This window comes from Monodelphis domestica, chromosome 7, assembly GCF_027887165.1.
Source record: "Monodelphis domestica isolate mMonDom1 chromosome 7, mMonDom1.pri, whole genome shotgun sequence".
Classification (NCBI taxonomy): domain Eukaryota; kingdom Metazoa; phylum Chordata; class Mammalia; order Didelphimorphia; family Didelphidae; genus Monodelphis; species Monodelphis domestica.
The window spans coordinates 274,935,981-274,955,153 of NC_077233.1; the positions used below are offsets into that span (position 1 = coordinate 274,935,981).

At 38.4% G+C, this 19,173-nt stretch overlaps 1 protein-coding gene across 4 annotated transcripts in view; it reads right to left on the reverse strand.

The window, feature by feature from the left end:
• Positions 1-19,173, reverse strand: part of DAPK1 (death associated protein kinase 1) — a 271,050-nt gene that overhangs the window by 14,242 nt on the left and 237,635 nt on the right. For all 4 annotated transcript variants that reach the window (XM_007497913.3, XM_007497912.3, XM_007497914.3 and 1 more), the window contains exons 20-23: positions 17,845-18,067; positions 7,445-7,633; positions 4,284-4,481; positions 1,721-1,859 (exon numbers count right to left, since the gene is read on the reverse strand). In XM_007497913.3, the coding sequence (XP_007497975.1) occupies positions 1,721-1,859; positions 4,284-4,481; positions 7,445-7,633; positions 17,845-18,067 (749 nt within the window). The remainder of the gene's footprint in view (positions 1-1,720; positions 1,860-4,283; positions 4,482-7,444; positions 7,634-17,844; positions 18,068-19,173) is intronic.

Consider the following 19,173-nt stretch of genomic DNA (forward strand, 5'->3'; position numbering starts at 1 on the left):
TCTCCAATGTCTAGCCCTTACTACTCATCTGCCTTGGGACCGATACTTAGAACTGAAGAAGGTAAGAGTTTAATAAAAAAAAGATTGGGCACCATTTTGTTCAAGATGCTTTAAAGTGAAGCACAGCATAGTTGAATTAACTAAGGAGGATGACTTGGATGAGCCCTGGAGGCTCCTTTTATTTTATTTTTTTTAATTTAAATTAACTTTTTTAGTCAATTTAGAACATTATTCCTTGGTTACAAGAATCATATTATTTCCCTCCCTCCTCTTGCCCCACCCTTCCCATAGCCGACGCGCAATTTCACTGGTATTACATGTGTCCTTGATCAGAACCTATTTCCATGCTGTTGATGTTTGCACTGGGCTGATCATTTAGAGTCTACATCCCCAGTCATATCCCCTCGACCCATGTAGTCTAGCAGTTGTTTTTCTTTGGTGTTTTTACTCCCCCAGTTTTTCCTCTGAATGTAGATAGTGGTTTTTCTCATAGATTGCTCCGGGTTGTTCAGGATTACTGCATTGACACTAAGGGAGAAGTCCATTACATTCGATTGTACCACAGTGTATCAGTCTGCATGTACAATGTTCTCCTGGTTCTGCTCCTTTCGATCTGCATCACTTCCTAGAGATTGTTCCAGTTCACATGGAATTCCTCCACTTTATTATTCCTTTGAGCACAATAGTATTCCATCACCGACAGATACCACAATGTGTTCAGCCATTCCCCAATTGATGGGCATCCTCTCATTTTCCAATTTTTGGCCACCACAAAGAGTGCAGCTATGAATATTCTTGTACAAGTCTTTTTCCTTATTATCTCTTTGGGTTACAAACCCAGCAGTGCTATGGCTGGATCAAAGGGCAGACAGTCTTTTATCGCCCTTTGGGCATAGTTCCAAATTGCCTTGAGGCTCCTTTTATCTCTGAATTTTGGTAAGAATTTTCTCCTTTTTTAAAAAAAATAACCCTTTCTTTCTTATTATTGATACTGTGTACTGGTTCCAAGGCAGAAGAGCAGTAAGGTATTGGTAACAGGGGTGAAGTGACTTATCCAGGGTCACATCGTTAGGAAGTGTCTATGGCCATAGTTGAACCTGGGACCTCCTGCCTTTAGGTCTGGTTTTCTATAGCCACCCAGCTGCCTCTAAGATCCTCCTTTTTTAACCTCAGAGCCAAAGGGTGCTCAAGAAGGGTAATTTCTCAGAATGAATCTCTCATACCTAAGTTCTAGGAGGGGAAATATCTCCACCCACTTTGTACTCTACCCAAGAAACAGTGTAGCTAAAAGGAGATGAGAGGACTTAGAGTGGTAGGATACAAATGTTTTCCCTGCAACTGGGGGAGGCCGAGTCTGGTGTTTCCTTTGAGTTTAGGAATTCTGAAACTGCTGTGTGCTGAGCCAATTGGGTATCTACACTCTGTCTGGTAAGAATATGATGAGCCCTCGACAACAGAGACTACTAGGCTGCCTGAGGAGGGACAAATCCATGCGGGTCAAAAAACAGAGCAGGTAGTCCTGTGCCAGTCGGTGGTAGGATTGAGCTGGCATGTGGTCAATGCATGTCCAGCCTGGGTGAGCTTCCGAGAAAAGTCCCAGAAAAAGGAAAATAAAGGATTCTTTCAGGGGGTGTTTTTTGGTTTGTTTCTCACGTAAACAATGTTTGCTTTAGAGCAAGCACACTTTTGAGTGTGTCTTGAAACCATGGCTCCATCTTACCTGTTCCTAATTTCTTTCAGCAATGACATATCTTTATCATAGCCAAACTCGCCTCCAGCAGGTCGGGGAACATTCATGATGTCAGCATGGGTGGCCACCAGAACTACTCGAAGTGGGTTTTTTAGCCTGCCGCCAAAGGCTGGTGGAGGGAAAAAATGAACGACTTTAGGAAGGAGACACTTCTTCCTCTCTTTCTCTCTCTCTCTCCACATTCAGCTAAACCAGAATTCATTTTATCCATTGATAATACTCCAGATTTTCCCATGCGTACAACATTTATATCTGTGGACCTCAAAGATGGCAAACGGACTTCCTAATATTACCTCGAGAACCCTTTTCAGAACTTTGGCATCACCCTGGACATGGTAGCAACATGGATGGATCTAATTCTAATAACCACTCGTTCCCACAGATAATCCAATAGGAAGGCTTTGTTTCCAGAAATGCTGCCCTTTAGGATATTGGATAAAGGAAAAGGCACATCCTAACAAATCACTGACTAGCTCTTGGGAGGAGATGTAACCACCAGTGATGACTCCTTTTAAACGATCTATGAAAAGTTCTTGGGTACCCCATAATACTAGAGAAATGACAATGATGATAAATGGTCCACAACATTCATACTTTTGTATGAATGTAACTGTACAGTACTTACACAAACAATGAACTCTCACTTATGGGAGAGTTTAAGTAGGAAAGCCTGGAAGATACCATGAAAAAGAATGAGAAAGAGAAAGACACAATATGGCAATATGAATGAGATCATAATACTAAACATACACGTAAATATTTCAACCTATTGTAGCTCTTTAAACTTACAGGGTTTCTTACTATTTTCTTGCAAGAATGAAATTTGACATATATTAGATTGGTTCTCTAGTTGAATGAAGAAATCAAGGGGATTTTTATTCCAATTCATCTCCTCAGTAACAAAATGGAGACAACATATTTTGTTGAATTGATTGCTACTCTCAAACTTGTTTGCTTTTTAATTTTTCTATGATCAAATGATAAAAAAACTTTGAAGGGAAAAAAATCACTTTTAGAATTTTGATTTCATTAGATAGGTTGGAAATGTGGCAATCCTTAGCTCTTATTTGGCCTATAATTTAATTCCATTTAGCCATTGAGATACAGATCAAAGAATCAGGGTAAAATTCAAAAGAAAACAGTTTGCAAACCTCTAGACTCAATAAACAAGAAGTTATTATTATTATTATGTGGATTGTTACATACATGAAGTATGCAAGGAAAAGCCTTTAGAGGTAATATCCTAAGTAGCCATAAGATGGAGGTGTTGCTCTACAGAATTTTCTCTTCTTCATCTAGTTGTTTCTATCTTTTTCCAAGTTATGTCTCCATATTTGTATCTCTATTTGTCTTTCTGTTGTTTTTGTATTTCTTTGTCCATTTCCTTTTGCTCCTCTTCTTTCCCTTTCACTTCTATCCATATAATAAAAGTGATATTCCTCTTTTATTATTCATTATATTCCCCACATGGAGTTTTCTGACCTCGGATCTAAATTTGTAAAGAGGATGCGGAAAAATGAAATAAAATAGATTTTAAAAGTGTATGTAGCCCCTTTCCCCAATTGGTCAGTAGACCTTGACAGATGATTCCTTACCCTTACTTGAAAGCATAACTAGGTCAACACACGGCACATGTACCACAGATTTCAATCTGTTTTGCAGAAGAGAAATTCTGGAATGGAGCATTGCCCCCTGGTGGTAGAAAATCCAAGTCCTTTGGCTCACACATTAGGGGCCAGATACTGGCAGCAAGGGTAGCTGGGGCAGGGGAGAAAGTCCTGGGTCTGAAGTCAGAAAGACTCATCTGTAGAAGATCAAATCTGGTCTCTTAACCCTGTTTGCCTTGGTTTCCTCATATATGAAATGAGCTAGAGAAGGAAATGGCAAACCACTCTGACACCTTTGCCATGAAAACTCCCAATGGGATCACAAGAAATTGGACACGACTGAAAATGACTGAAAGACAAAAATTTGCATTACTTTTAATATTGCTGCCTGGGCTTCCAATGGTTTCAGTGGATTTTCTACTTTGAGAAAAATTAAAGTGGGTCCCAAAGTAGACCTTTTGGACTTCTACAAAACAGAAACAGTAACTTCATGGTTACAAAAGTCCACCACCTAATTTGATTCAAGTGACAGTGAGAAACAGCCGGGTGTTAAATTAGTGTTTAAAAGAGGATCTGAGAAGTGGTTTTAAAAATGCTCACAAAAATCAGTTCCACAAATCTATTGCTTTTTAACAATTAGAAGAATGAAACAGTTTTATCAGCTAGTCAGCACAAAGTGTACATGGGTTTAGAAAGGTGGAACATAGAGAGAGATGCAGAAATGTACAACTGTCAGCTCAAGCTCCTGACGAGACTCATGAAATGCTTCCTGAAAATACGAGTATGCTAAATGCCTTGGAAAGTCATGAAGAGTAGGAGACACATGAGGAGAGAAAAAACAAAACTCAACATCAAAGAGGAAACCACAATATCCTCATTGTCTGCCATAGAAACATTCACATGCACGTGCATTATCTATGGCTTACCTATGGGTTCTTCCACAGGGACAAGTGACTTTAGGAAACTTAGCCAGAAAATCACTTGATTTAACTGGATCTCATAAGGTTCTTCAAGGCTGAAAAGTACTACGTGAATTGAAGTGGGATCGTTTGCTGCAAAATAATCGTAACAGCAGAAATAAACAGGATTCCCGGAGAACTCCCACACACTGAAATCACCAACTCCTGCAGAGAGAGAAATAAAAATTATTGTGTCTTCAAATAGCAAAAGGCTAAACTTCCCCTAGTTTCTCCCAAAACCATCTAGGAGACCAGATAGAGCCTGAGGCAGCATTTCTTTGTATGTATCTCGAGAGCTATTCCAATATTAAATCACAGAATTATGAATAAATCTTAACACCAGACCACTGATGGAGGCATATTTTGTGTAAATTATATACCTAAAAAAAGCAATTTAAAATTCACAATGAGGTTTATTTTGATGTTCTATGATGGCATAGAAGGGAACTCTTATCGAGAGGTTGGGGTAATGAAGCACAACCCTAGGCCATGTCTTTCAAGCAGGAAAGGTTTTAAAAATGAATCTTCTGATGGACAGCTTTTGTGCAGACCAAGGATAAAGCCTAATTAAATTTAAAGCAAGTCATCCCCAGAGGATGGATCATAGGATGATTAATTTTTTGGCCATGTGAATTCCTAAAACAATCTATTAAACCTGGAGAAGGCACTGAGGAGAAAAGGGGGTGCCATCTTGGATGTAGAACTGGGAGAAAAGATGCTTAGGAGGGATGTTGAAGACAAAAGTTAAAGGACAACCACCTTCTGAAGCCAAGGTTGTCCAATTTATACTTGCTGGAAAATTAGTTCGTTCTCTATGAGTAGGGTACAGTGATATTGATATTGTGTCCCAAAGAATATTAGATGGAATTATTAAAATGACCTAGAATATACCTTTGGGTCTCTTGAGACCCACCAGCAACTTTCCCCACTCTCACTTAGTCTTCTCTTGGGGTATGTCTTACTCCCCACCACATACTCTTTGATCTAGTGACACTGGTCCCGACTTCCATGAACAAGCCACCATCTCTCCACCCTGGGCACTTTCCTTAGTTGCCCTCCATGACCGAAACTCTTTCCCTCCTAACTCCAGCCAATGACTTCCATGGCTTCCTTTAAATTGCAACTAAACTCCAGTTTTATAGGAAGTCTTTCCCAACAGCTCCTAATCCTAGTGCCTCCCCTGTTTGTATGCTGTCTTGCCCATTAGGTTGTAAGCTCCTCATGGGCAAGAGCTGGCTTTTGCCTCTTCTTGGGATTTAGTAAGGAGCCTAGAACAAAGTAGGAGCTTAATAAATGTTTAATGATGGACGGATCGCCTATGACACCAGAACCAGGATGGAGTTTTATGATAAGAGCTGAGATGGTTTGCTCTGAAGACCCACTTCCCTCCCCTCATCTGCCTCAGTTAAGATGAATTGCTTTGGATTTCAAAGACTTTTCTAGGATTCCCTACTAAAATGTAAACAAGCCTTATCTTTAATGACTAATAATAATAATAATAAAATTATATATATAATATAAATATATAATAAAATATAAATAATATAATATATATAAAATAAAAATTAAAAAATGGTAAAAATAAAAAATAGAAAAAATAATAAAATAAAATAATTTAATAAAATAAAAAAAATAAAATATGAGGATAAGTCATCTGGGATTTGTCTACCAGAAAGCTGAAAACAAAGTCCCATGAATATGGAGCCAGAATGACCACTTTGAAAGGGAAGAGAGTGGGATATGAGTAAAAGAGAGAGAGGCTTCACAAAGCAAATGGGGTGGGGCAGCGGATTAGCAAAGTGGATAGAACTACAGGTCTAGAGTCAGGAAGACCTGCATTCAAATCTAGCCTCAGATACTTCTTAGCTGTGTGACTCTAAGCAATTATTTTAACCCTGACTGCCTAGCCCTTGCTAGTCTTCTAGGAATTGATACTAAGGAGGGCAGGTAGGTGATTCAGTGGATAGTCAGGCATGGACCTAGGAGGTCCTAGTTATCTGGTCTCGGATACTTCCTAGCTATGTGACCCTGGACAAGTCACTTGACCCCCATTGCCTAGCCCTTACCACTCTTCTGCCTTGGAACCAATTCACAGTATTGATTCTAAGATGGAAGGTGAGGGTTTAAAAAAATACTAATATAGAAGGTTAAAAAAAAAAGCAGATGGGATGAGGTGAAGACAAATTTCATCTTCTGCACCATTTTTTGAAAATCTGATCCTACACATACATACTATCAAAGAACACAAAGCTAAAGTCATAGGAGCTAAACATGCATATTTTAATTGCATTTTGATATATGGTAAAGATTAGACACTGAATCCTTAGCACATAAATATTTTTTTAAACCTTCACCTTCCATCTTGGAGTCAATACTGTGTATTGGATCCAAGGCAGAAGAGTGGTCAGGGCTAGGCAATGGGGGTCAAGTGACTTGCCCAGGGTCACACAGCTGGGATGTGTCTGAGGCCAGATTTGAACCTAGGACCCCCGTCTCTAGGCCTGTCTCTCAATCCACTGAGCTACCCAGCTGCCCCCGGCACATAAACATTTAAAAAATACCTACAATCAAATGATGTTGGGAATGGGCCTTTTTATAGCTTTGTTAAGCACTAACTCCCAGGGAAAGAGATACATAAGACAAAGTAGTTGCTTCTGAGGATTAGCTGGTTGAGAATTGGGCCAAAAAGTGTAGTGGCCCAGGGGTGGCAACTTTAGGATATATTGTTAGCTTAATGAAGGAAATCCTTTTTTAATTAATTTTTCATGTGTTTCAATAATAATCAAATACTTCCTGCTCCCTTGAAGTATTTGGAAATTCCTTGTGGTCACTTGAATTGTTTTTTAACCCCTCACCTTCCATCTTAGAATCAATACTATATATCGGTTCCAAGGCAAAAGAACAGTAAGGGCTAGGCAATGGGGGTTAAGTGACTTGCCCAGGGTCACACAGCTAGGAAGTGTTTGAAGCCAGATTTGAACCCAGGATCTTCCATCTCTAAGCTTGGCTTTCAATCCACTGAACCAACTACCTGCCCCTGATAAATCCTCTTTTAAAAGACATCAAAGGTTTCTGTAACCTTTAGGAAAGAACAGCCCCTCTTTATAAGAACCACAAATGGAACATACCATTCAGATAGGCATTCTGGATATCAATTGCTTTGGTGGACTGGTCATCAGCTGAGCAGTGAGAATGGTGGGAAGGAGACACAAATACTTCCAGCATCCCTTTGGTGAGGCCTGGCTCAAACATCATGCTACGGCTTCTCACGCTTACATTTTCACAGCCAGGGTACAGGTTGTTGATACTAACGGAGACTAGGGTGCACAAGAGAAAAAGTCAGTCACTTCACACACAAGAAAAGCTCACATCAATTAAGAGGGCATTTTGTTGAACTGTCCCATTTCTTCTAAGGACTATGCTGTAAACAGCAATTAATAACTCTTGTCCATGAGAAAAAAGATACTTAATTCCACATCCACAAAGTGTGAAGTTGGACTATATATTCTCCATGGTCCCTTCTAGCTTGGAATCCTTAAATATCTTAATATCTTAAAGAAATATCTTTATTTCTTTAATTATTAAAGATATTAAAGGAATATCTTAAAGAAAGATTCTTCTATTCTTCCTCAGGGCAGCCTTGTAGTTGACTGACATTCTTAAATGAATATTAAAATAGTATGAAAAACAATAAAAACCAACAAACACAAAAGAGTACAGACTGTCTTAAGAGAAAGTCCCAAAGGGAAGTAATAAGGAAAAAACAGTTAAGTACCGAGGACAGTTTTGGGTACTAGAAAAGGAATAAAGAAGAAAAGGCAGACAGTTTAGATTATTAGATCTGGATGCAACATTACAGATTATTTCCCCTCCTTTAACAGATAAAGAAACCGAGGCATATTAGGCGGCTCACAACTTTGGAGCTATTTAGTAGTCAAGCTGGAATTAGGATCCAAATGCCCTGACTCTTGCTTCTGTGCTCTCTCCACTATCCCAAGCTGCTTCTCATAATACAAATATAATTTTGGGTGACTGATGACAAAAATATACATATGTGCCCATGTATATATATATATATGTATATATATATATATATATCATACAACAGCCATGCTATATACACATATACACATGTATAGACATTAAGTGTATGTACATTTATACACATCTACTTAAGACCTTTGCTTGATTTTATAAATGAGTGGTTCTGTCTCTCCTTGTCTTGTCTCTCTCTGTTATCGCAGTGCTAGAGGTCTTTCAACAAGGTTTGGCTGATTCCTCATTGGGTATTCTGTAGAGAGGATCCTTGCTCAAGTAGAGTAGATCCTAGATGGCTTCTGTGTTCTGTTCCAACTGAGATCCTGTGATCTCATGACGTGTTTTGATTCTGCTTTCTTCACTCTTCATCACATCCTATAAATCTTTCTGGGTTCTTTTGGATTCTTTATATCTGTTGAAATAGGCTGTTCCCTTGGTAGCTTAAGTCCAAAACTGGAATGAAAATATATACTTGGAATGCATCTGATAGGGAACAAAAGGAAGTTTACCTAACCAGAGCAAGGGAAAGGATATTATTCAGAGAATGGAAGGGATATTCATCCCAAGCAAAGTTTTGAGAAGGTTGAATACAGTGCCCTAGATTTGGTGAGGCTGTATTCTAAGGTCTTGAAAACTTCATGGAGGAACTTCAGCCCCTCAGGTTCTGGCTATTTTGTACCCAAGAGACAAGAGACTTATATCAAAGTCCTGAAGGTAATTTCTTAGCCAATTCAACTTTTAGGAACAGTTTAAATACCTTTTAGGGAAAAGCTGGCCCAACTTCACGAAGGAGAGGGGGAATTACCTCTATGACATCTGTCAGGGGGTTGTGGAGCCAAGATGGCGGCTTGGTAGCAGCAAAAGCTGGGACTGCTCTGATAATCCTTCCAAACCAATCTATGAGATCTGTCATGAAATTCTGGTGGAATCATATATTATAATGATGTATCACAGTTTCAATAGTCATTCTCCAGTCATTGGATATAGAGACCAATAGTCACCTATATTAAGTTTATATTATTTTAAGAAGAAGTTTATTCCTGTGCCATTCAACCTAAGACAATGCTCATAGAAAGCTCAGATCTTCCTTTCTTCCTAAGAATGTCTTTCAAAGCAATGTTATGACCCTTTCAATGTCTGTGGGGTCAATTTCCTGTCTTGTTGGTTTCAACTTCCTTTCACTGTGGGTGTGTGTGTATCCCTGCACATCACAATGTTAAGGACTGGCAGGTCCCTAATTGATTAAATAAAAAACAAAGGGAGCGGAATTCCCTTCTAACAATACCCCCATGATTTTTTTGGGAAAGGGGCATGTTGAAATCTCCCCAATTGAGGATTTTGGGAGATTAACATGCCTAGTCTCCCCAATGAATCATTTCAAATAACCAGCTTATACTGTAATAGATACTCTTGGGGGGGGGGTATATTTGATGGGTACTTTACAACTAATAGATCAGGCAGCTATCTTCCTTTTGCCTACCCTCCTCCCTCTATACCTCCCTTTCTTCCTATTCCTCCCTCTTCTCCAGTCTCCCTCTCCTTCTCCTCCCCCCTTCTTCTTCAGCCTCTTTCTAAGTCACTCAGGGTGAGCTATGATGTTTCAAATGATATAGTCTTTATCTTCTTTTATCTGAAGTAAGGGATTTATTTGGGGAAGACAGGAAAGGGTAGAGAATGGAAGTAAGAGGGTTGGAGGTTTCCCTATTATCTACAGTGAGCCTTAGGTTGGAGGATATTGAGAGAAATGGCAATTCAGTCACTACCATGAAACAGAGCCAGTCAGAGAGAGATATATGGACTATTGTCCTTCTTCTTCTGCCTTAAAATCAGCCAGGCCACTTCCAGATTGATTACTCCAAGTCCCAGAGATAAACCCAGTTTCTTCTTTCAAAGTCACCACCATGAGCCAAGAGGCCCAGAAATCAGTCAGAAGTTGGCTCTTGCCTTCAACTGTTTCCCAGTAACATTTCAAATGGAATCTTCCTTTGATTGACAGCTGATCAACCTCCAGCCGTTGCTTCTTGTCTTGCTGCATGCCTTATAATTTCTCTCTTTTCCACAATACTTCTAAAGATTCTCTTACTAGAGGTGTATAGAATATTGTACTTTCTAAGGGGAAATTACAATAATTTGGGGATAGGAGGGAAATAAAAAAAGAAAACAGAAACAATGATTGATAGACACATTGACAAAAAAGCCAATTAGGGGGCATTTCCCTTTGGCATAAGAGTTTACATTCAGAATAAATGATATGTTCAATCCCCTTAAGTTCAGTTCATTATATCCCAAAGTTCACTCTGGACCTTTTGATGCAGTATGTGATTTTCACAGGCTTCCTTATGGCACCTTTTCCAAATGATCTGCTTTCTTGATTTGGGGTGTTGGCAAGTTTATTTTCTTGAAATTTCTTCAAAAGATTTCAAACCTTGGATTTTAGGATAATTATACATAACACATCAATGTGTCTGAGGCCTGTCAATTATCCTCAACATGTTTTAGCCCATCCTCAGAGATTATTTTGCAAGGGTGTAGCCGCTGTGCATACTATAGTTTCTTGTAGCCACATGTGAAAGTTGAGTGGCAGGTGGATACCAAAGATGGATGACCAGCCCTGAAAAGGGCTTGGTAGGCATTGAAATTGGCTAGTCCTCTCTAAAACTCTCATATAACCTATTACATCATAATCGAGATTAAAGAGTCAATGGTACTTAGTACTTGAAGGTAGATCACGGAGTACATGAAAGAAAGTAAACTATAAGAATGGAAATGTAGGAAGTGGTCAGATCATGAAAAGTCATGATGTCAAACAGAGAACTGGAGGTCATTGAGAAGGATCAGGATGGGGTGATGTTGTAAAACCTGTATCAGTTTGCCAGATGAGAAAAGGATTCATTGGAGTAGGGGGAAGTCAAGAAGGATGATTTTTGAGAAAAGGCCATTAGATTTGACAATTAATATATCAGTGGTTAAATTTGGAAAGATCTGTTTTAGTAAACTAGGGTCAGAAGCCAGATAGCAGAGTGTAAGAAGAGAAAAAGTGGAAGCACCCCATGGTGATCAAAAAGGTTATCGATGGTCTATCAACTGGGGAATGCCTGAACAAGTTGTGGTATATGCTTGTAATGGAATATTATTGTGCCATAAGAAATGACAAGATGATCACAAAAAAAAAAACCAAAAACAAACCACCAGGAAAGACTTATATGTGGTGATAAATAGTGAAGTGAGCAGAACACGGAGAACATTGTACACAGTAACAACAAAAATGTGTAAGGATCAGTGGTAAAGGACAACTATTCTCAGCCAGGTAAGGATCCAGGATGACTCCAGGGGACTTGACAAAAAAAAGGATATCCGCCGCCAAAAAAGAAGCAAATGGAGTCCAAATGCAGGCTGAAACATATCATTGTTTACTTTATTTCCTCCATGAACTTTCCTCTAGTGTAAGCAATAAATGTCTCATTTCCTAACATGAACATGGAAATATGTACTATATGATAACATCTGCACAACCTATATCATATGTCTTGCCTTTTTTGGGGGGGGTGGGAGGTTTAGGGCAAGGGAAGAGAGTGAACACGGATTGTAAAATGTCAGAAAGTGAATATTAGGAATTATATTTATATGTAATATGGAAAAAATAAAACATTTTAAAAGATGGTTATTTATTAAGGAGAAAAGAAATATTGGGTGAAAGATGGTATAGATAATAGGATCAAGTGAGGGTTGTTTTTCACTTTATTCTGCTTTTTTCTTTTAGTAATAGGTATGTTAATAAGCACTAGGGAAGGAGCAAGTAGATGGAAGAGAGACTGAAGATAACATAGAGGATGGAAATGATAGTGGGGACAATCTGCTGGAGAAGGTACAGGCAGAAGGGACCAAGGGTAGAAGGGTTTTGCCTTAGCAAAGAGAAGAGTCATTTCTTCATCAGATACCGGAGAGATGATACAGACAGACAGACAGACAGACAGAGACAGAGAGAAACAGAGAGAGACAGACAGAGGAGATAGTGAGGATACTGAATGATATGAGATAAGGAGGAGGGAAGACCAGGGAAGCTTTCAACAAATGGCTTCAGGTTTGTTTGTGAAGTGTGAAAAGGTCTGGATTAGCCACTTTTGGCATGTGAGATAGTCAACTGATTGGGGAGATGTAAAGGAATTATTGCCTCACTAGCCTGGGTGAAATCATATAACAAATCTGTAGTGGTCTAATCAGTATCATAATCAAGCTCCATTCAGAAGGATGTAAATAGGAGGAGCAAAGGAATTCAGAGTTGGGGTCTGACAAATCATGATTAGGGACAGGACAAGAATTTCAGGAATTTGTAAATACTGGATTGAGAGTAGAACGAGTTAAACTATAGGGTTAGTGGACAGTGAGAGAAATAAAGTCAGAACAAGGTAAGGGAAGAACCTGAAATGCCACTGTGAAAAAAATGCATTGGACGTCTTGATGAGGGTGCAAAATGGTGTTAGGAAGGAGTGAGGCATAGGGAGATACGGAATTATAGGAAGTCACGATCAAATAGAGCAATGACAGCATTTTTTTTCTTTTTTCAAAATTGATATGATAGATTACCACAAGAAAAAAAATGAGGACCTATTCATGTAAAAGAGAAAGACATAAATACCCTTAGTCCTGTTTACTCAATATGAAAAGCCTCCAAACTCAACCTCAAAATAAAACTCTTGACAAAAAGTAAAATGGATCAAATGTGTATTTTTGGTAATGGATAATTCAATTTCTGAGTGAAGAGCCTTTCTTTCTGAGAAAAAGGAAGACTTGGACTTAGAAAACAAATCAGAGAAATATAAGGCAAATATTGAATTTAGACTCTCTTACTGAGTTTTAATTAAAAAAAAAAAAAGAAAAAACCCTCCAAATTAATGCCAGCATTTTTAAGAAAATGGAAAATATGTGAAATGGTGAGATCCAGTGTGTGACTATCCTTATGTGTGACTGGGGAGGAGTAAGGAGTGAGTCATGGAACCTGAGTAAAATGAGTCATCTGAGTTGGGGTGGGTGAATAGAGTCATCAGAAAGGTGCCAGATTTCAGGGACCACTAGGAGATAGAAGGAATAAGAAAGGGGAAGGTTTAGGATGAAAGGAAGTTAGTTAATTATGGATCTGGCATTCCAGAATGCATAGTTGTAAGTGATTGGAAGATCTGGAGGGAGACACCCAGAAAAAAAAAAAAAAGCCTTGAGAGCTTTTAAATAATCTGATCAACTTCAGTTTAAGAATACAAATACTCTGTCTTCTTATAAACCTTAGCCTTGGGGGTAAAAAAAAATAATCAACAAGAGAGTATGAAGTAGAAATTTAAAGACTAGCAAATAAAATTATCTATGGATTAACTTTAAGAGAGGAAAAGGTGGAGAAAGCTTCTCAGGAAGGCTATTTATTCCTAAGTATTCAAGACATCTTGGGGAGAATCACTTAGTTTACTATACAGAGTCCCTTAAAAGAATTTAGATACCATTAAATTTCATGACCTGGTGTATTTAAACACCTCCTGCAAGGCCTCTACCTTCTGTGGTGCTCACTGATAAACTAGCACGTCTGAGCCATATTTTGTAAAGAACCTATTTGAAGGGCATCATGTCAGGCAGACTCAAACAAGAAGGCTCCAGGGGCTAATGAAGTTGTTCTGAGGAGGAATGGGGGGAGGAGAGTAATGCAGATCTACATTTCTGCATACCCCAACCCTAAGGCCCCACCTTAGCTATTGAGTTCTGGCTGGCTCAGAGATCTCAGATCTGATACATCTTCAATCATAAGAGGGCACAAAGAACAGAGCCATCTGAGCATATTTCAACAACTGGGATCAAGATTGTACTTTCAGACTGACAGTTGGAATTTTTACTTTTATTTTTTTAGATTCAGGTCCTGATACACATCCATGGAAGTTTCTATTGTCCTTTTAGCCTCATGAGAAAGAAGTTGGAGGGATTGTGTGTCCTTGTCTACGTAAAACATTTTTTTAAATAAAAAAAAAAACCCTTATCTTCCATCATAGAATTAATACTAAGTATTGGTTCCAAGGCAGAAGAGTGGTAAGGGCTAGGCAATAGGGGTTAAGTAGCTTATCCAAGGTCACATAGCTAGATAGTATCTATGGCCACATTTTAATGAAAGACCTCCCAACTCCAGGCCTGGCTCTCTATCCACTGACCCATCTAGCTGCCCTTTATAGTCTACTTTTTTTTCTTTCCAAATACCACCTCCCCCTTTAAATTGCCATTAGGGGAGAAGATGGGAGTGATGGAAAGAATACTAGTATAATGTGGGGGAAAAGATAGTTAGGCTGAATAAAAGGAGACCTTGGTTTAAATTCTAGCTCTGCAACAGACATGCTATTTGTCCTTGGGGAGACACATTTGGACTCCAGGCTTCTCATTTGCAAAAAAAAAAAGGGTATAATGGTGTGCTGGAGCTCGTTGCATTTACACCTTAGAAATCAGCGAATGCTACAAATCGAGGCTTATGTTATTGTTTTGTTGATAGGATAGACTGAAGAAAGTGGTGGAGGAAATGTTAATAATGAATATTAATCTTAGATATGTGTAATGAGTATCCAGATTATTGTTAAGCACTACAGAAATATTAGCTATTTTCTGTATTTTGTTATTAATTTTATTACTGGAAACAAATGAGAATCTTCTGTAATACTCCATATGGAAGACAGGATTTGGAGTAATAAAACTACCAAATTGTCATTGGTCATGAAAACCATTGAGAAGCTCAGTTCTCACCTACTTACAATCATTCCTTGTCTCTGAATGGAATTTAAGAGAAATTATAGACTCTTTTACTCAAAATGGGTGTTTCTACCCTGGAATAAGGCCCTCCAATGCTGGCATATGACTAGCTCAGATCACCTCATCACTAGATTCTGAAATGTCCCTATTGGGACCTGAAATATCCCATTAGTTCAATCCATCTCTGAGCAAGAACCCCTTCCATGATAAACTTCACAACTGGTTATCCAGTCTTTGGCTTGAAGTCCTCCCAATGAGAGGAACGTATTTCCTTTCAAGACAGCCCATTGTACTCTTGAATGTTTTGAATGGTAAGGGAGTTTTCCCCACCTTGTGCCAAGCCTTAATCTGACTCTGAAATTTCTACTCATTTCTCCTAGTTCTGCCCTCCATTCAGTCAAGCAAAACACATCCCAACATTTTCCCCAAGGTTGTCATGGTTGTTCAGTCTTTTAAGTCATATGTAATTCTCTGTGATCCCACTTGGGGTTTTCTTGGCAAAGATACTGGAGCAGTTTGTCATTTCCTTCTCCAGCTCATTTTTCAGATGAAGAAACTGAGGCAACCAAGGTTAACTAACTTGACACAAGGTCACATAGCTATTAAATGTCTGAGTCTAGATTTGAACGTTGATCTTCCTGACTCCAGGTCCGCTGGTCTATCTACTGAACCACCTAACTGCCCCTTTCCCCATGAGATATCTTCAAATAGTTGAAGAGAGATAGCTTTCCTATATAGGTCTTCTCTTCTCTAGGCTGAACATCCCTGATTTCTTCAACTGATCTTTAGATGTTGCCATTTGAAGTCCTGTTGTCCAAACTAATGACAACAAGGGTCCTGATCTGTGTGAATAACGAGTCCTCTAGATCAATTCATCATTCAAATTCATATTGCCTATTTCCAATGTACTGGAACCAATGATCACACTTTAGATTGTTACAATTTGGAATAGTGCAAATCGGAAATGAATGTGACCACTTCGGGGGATTCATTAACACTAAATGGAGTTTCACTAGAGCAGAATATAAGATGTTCATCAGTCCTGGACACTATGTTTTTTTTTTTTAAATCCTGATCCTCCATCTTAGAATCAATACCGGATGTTGGCTCCAAGACAGGAAAGAGTAAGCAATTGGGGTTAAGTGACTTGCGCAGGGTTTGCCCAAAGTTACAAAGCTAGGAAGTGTCTGAGGCCAGATATGAACCTAGGACCTCCTGTCTCTAGGAATGGATCACAATCCACTGAGCCACCTAGTTGCCCCCCCCCATTTATGATATATTATACATATTAATGTACGTTATGATTGCTTTTTTATTAAATAATGCTTTTGTTTTCATTCTCCCTAATTCCTAGTTGTGAAGCCCCTTGTTCAAATTTCCTCTACTTTCATGAAATATAGGCCTACTAATAGAAGCCAACTTACTAGAAAGAGGAGTATTTCAGTTTGGGTAAATATAGACAAGGAGAATTTGTTTTGTTTTTGAAAAAAACTCTTACTTTCTGTTTTAGTAATAACTTTAAGACAAAAGAACGAGAGCTAGCAAACAGGGTTAAGTGATGTCCATAGTCACATCTGAGGCCATATTTGAACCCAAGTCCTCCCAACTCCAGGCCTGGGGCTCTCTCCACTGTGTTACCTTGACAAGGATAATTTGTAATCCTTCTCCTAAAAGCTGTTAAGTAACAGGGGACAAGTATTCCAATCCCAAACCCAGCCAGTCCAGTTTTAGCTAATTACTACCTTAAGATACTTATAACTCAGGTTAATAAGAGGAAAATCTGATAATACTAACAGAAGAAGACTTCCTAAATTATAGATGCCCAGACTGGGGCACTGCATCATTAAGACAGCCTTTTAAAGTTGGTGACCATAAGAAATTTTCTGTCTTCTCTTCTCTTCTCTTCTCTTCTCTTCTCTTCTCTTCTCTTCTCTTCTCTTCTCTTCTCTTCTCTTCTCTTCTCTTCTCTTCTCTTCTCTTCTCTTCTCTTCTCTTCTCTTCTCTTCTCTCTTCTCTTCTCTTCTCTTCTCTTCTCTTCTCTTCTCTTCTCTTCTCTTCTCTTCTCTTCTCTTCTCTTCTCTTCTCTTCTCTTCTCTTCTCTTCTCTTCTCTTCATCTACTCTCTTTTTTCTTTTCTTTTCTTATCAGGCTATTTTCTCCTGCCGGTCTCCATTTTTGAGAGAATAAAAGAAAGTCTGGACTGTTATCCATGCAGGTGGACACCACCTGTGGAGCTTTCCACAGCAACAAGATGGAAGAAGAGGTTTTTAGTCCTACACAGTTGACTTAAATCCATCCAATTATATTGTTCACCATTATTATGAAACTTCAAACTTTGTAACTAATCATATTGTTTTATGTTTCCTGTTGTTTGTTCTCTTAGAATTCTCAAACCTACATGAAGGTTAGTATGTCTTACCTTATGGTCTTTTGAGTGACCAAGAAGTCGAGACCCTTTTATTTGTAACTGCTAGCCTTACAGATAAATTGAATGTGCTCAGAGCTTTGTGCCTCAGTTTATCTTAATTTCAATTGCAACAACTTCTATGTAGGTGGTGTTTCTCTGCCCTCAATGTGAATATTCTCATCTAGGCTCTAGTCTTTTCTAGAAAGGTGATAATTAACACATAGCTAAATGAACTATGAATTAATATGATCCTCAGATCATGATACCGTAGTGTTAAACAACTAATACACACTAACCAAACCAGGAATTATCTTACCTGTTGGCTTGGAAGACAAGGGAGAAGGTGGAAACCTGGTAGAATTAGTGGAGGAAAGTCTAGGTCTTCGGCGTCTGAAAAAGCTCCTTATGAGTCCACATTTGAGAGACTCCACAAGAGTGGTTTTTCCAGATCCTGAATGGCCAAACATCTTCAGCTTTATTCTTGGCTGTAAATTTTGGGTAGGACGGAGTTGTTGGATGAAGAGTGCTCTATGGGTATCCTAAACATTAAGAAAACCAAATCTGTTAAGTCTCTCAGTTTATGGAAAAAAGAAGGCAGTGAATTTAAATATCAGTGTGGAGCTTTAAGAATCTAAGACTGACTATCTTCTAGGTCTTTGTTCCCTATTCTCGAAGGCACTTTCTACTGTATTTTGATGAGTTTTGAATTAGGCTGATCTCAAAAATACTAAAAAAGTTTTTTGTAGATGATCTGAAAATCAGATGAGCCTTGTGTAATTAGTTAGAAATTATTTGTTCAGTGTATGGCTATATTAAAACAGATTAATGACATCAATCATAAGGGAATAAGGAGTTAAAATTCAATGCTTGTGGAAGCCCAGTAGAAGTCATAAACTTTGAAAAGTTATTCAAAGAACAGTAGTTTGTTTCTCTTTTTCTCTTGGATAGATAAGGACTAAAGAGTAGTAAATCATCTTGAGATGGGAGGCAAGATGGCTGGGTATATGCACATGTCAATCTAGCTTCCCATTATCACATCAAAACAGTATGGAATACAGTAAAGAAAAAGAATAATAAAAACAGAAGCAAAAGGAAAGAATTTATCACAATGGACAATCTCATAAGAACCCTAGGATCGAGGGAAAAGAGTAAGCCAAAAAGAGGTTCCAATGCAATAAACAAATGCTACCAAGTAAAAGCAATATGAAATTCACAATAGTGATAGTACTACAAAAACAAGATCTTCAGAAATAACAGATCACCTTTAAGAACCGTAAGTATTCAAAGTGGTTTAGAAGCTAATTAAAAAAAATTAAAGGAAGAAATAAGGATGGGAATTAGTTCTGACAGAGCTTTACAAAATGATTTAAAAAGACAAACAAAAATAGATTTCTTAGAACAAACATTGTGTAGTCTCTCTAAAGCATTAGATATTCAAGGAGACATTGGCAGATTCCAAACTCAAAAAACAAAAAGAGGGAGAGAGCTTCAACAAAGAATATCAGAACAACAAAGTTTGAAGAAAGCCAGACATTACTGTAAGCCAAGGCAAGTGAACTCAAAGAACGCAGCAAGAAAATTTAAAAATTATTGGTCTCTCTATTTTATTTTATTATTTTAAATTCTTACTTCTGTCTTAGGATCA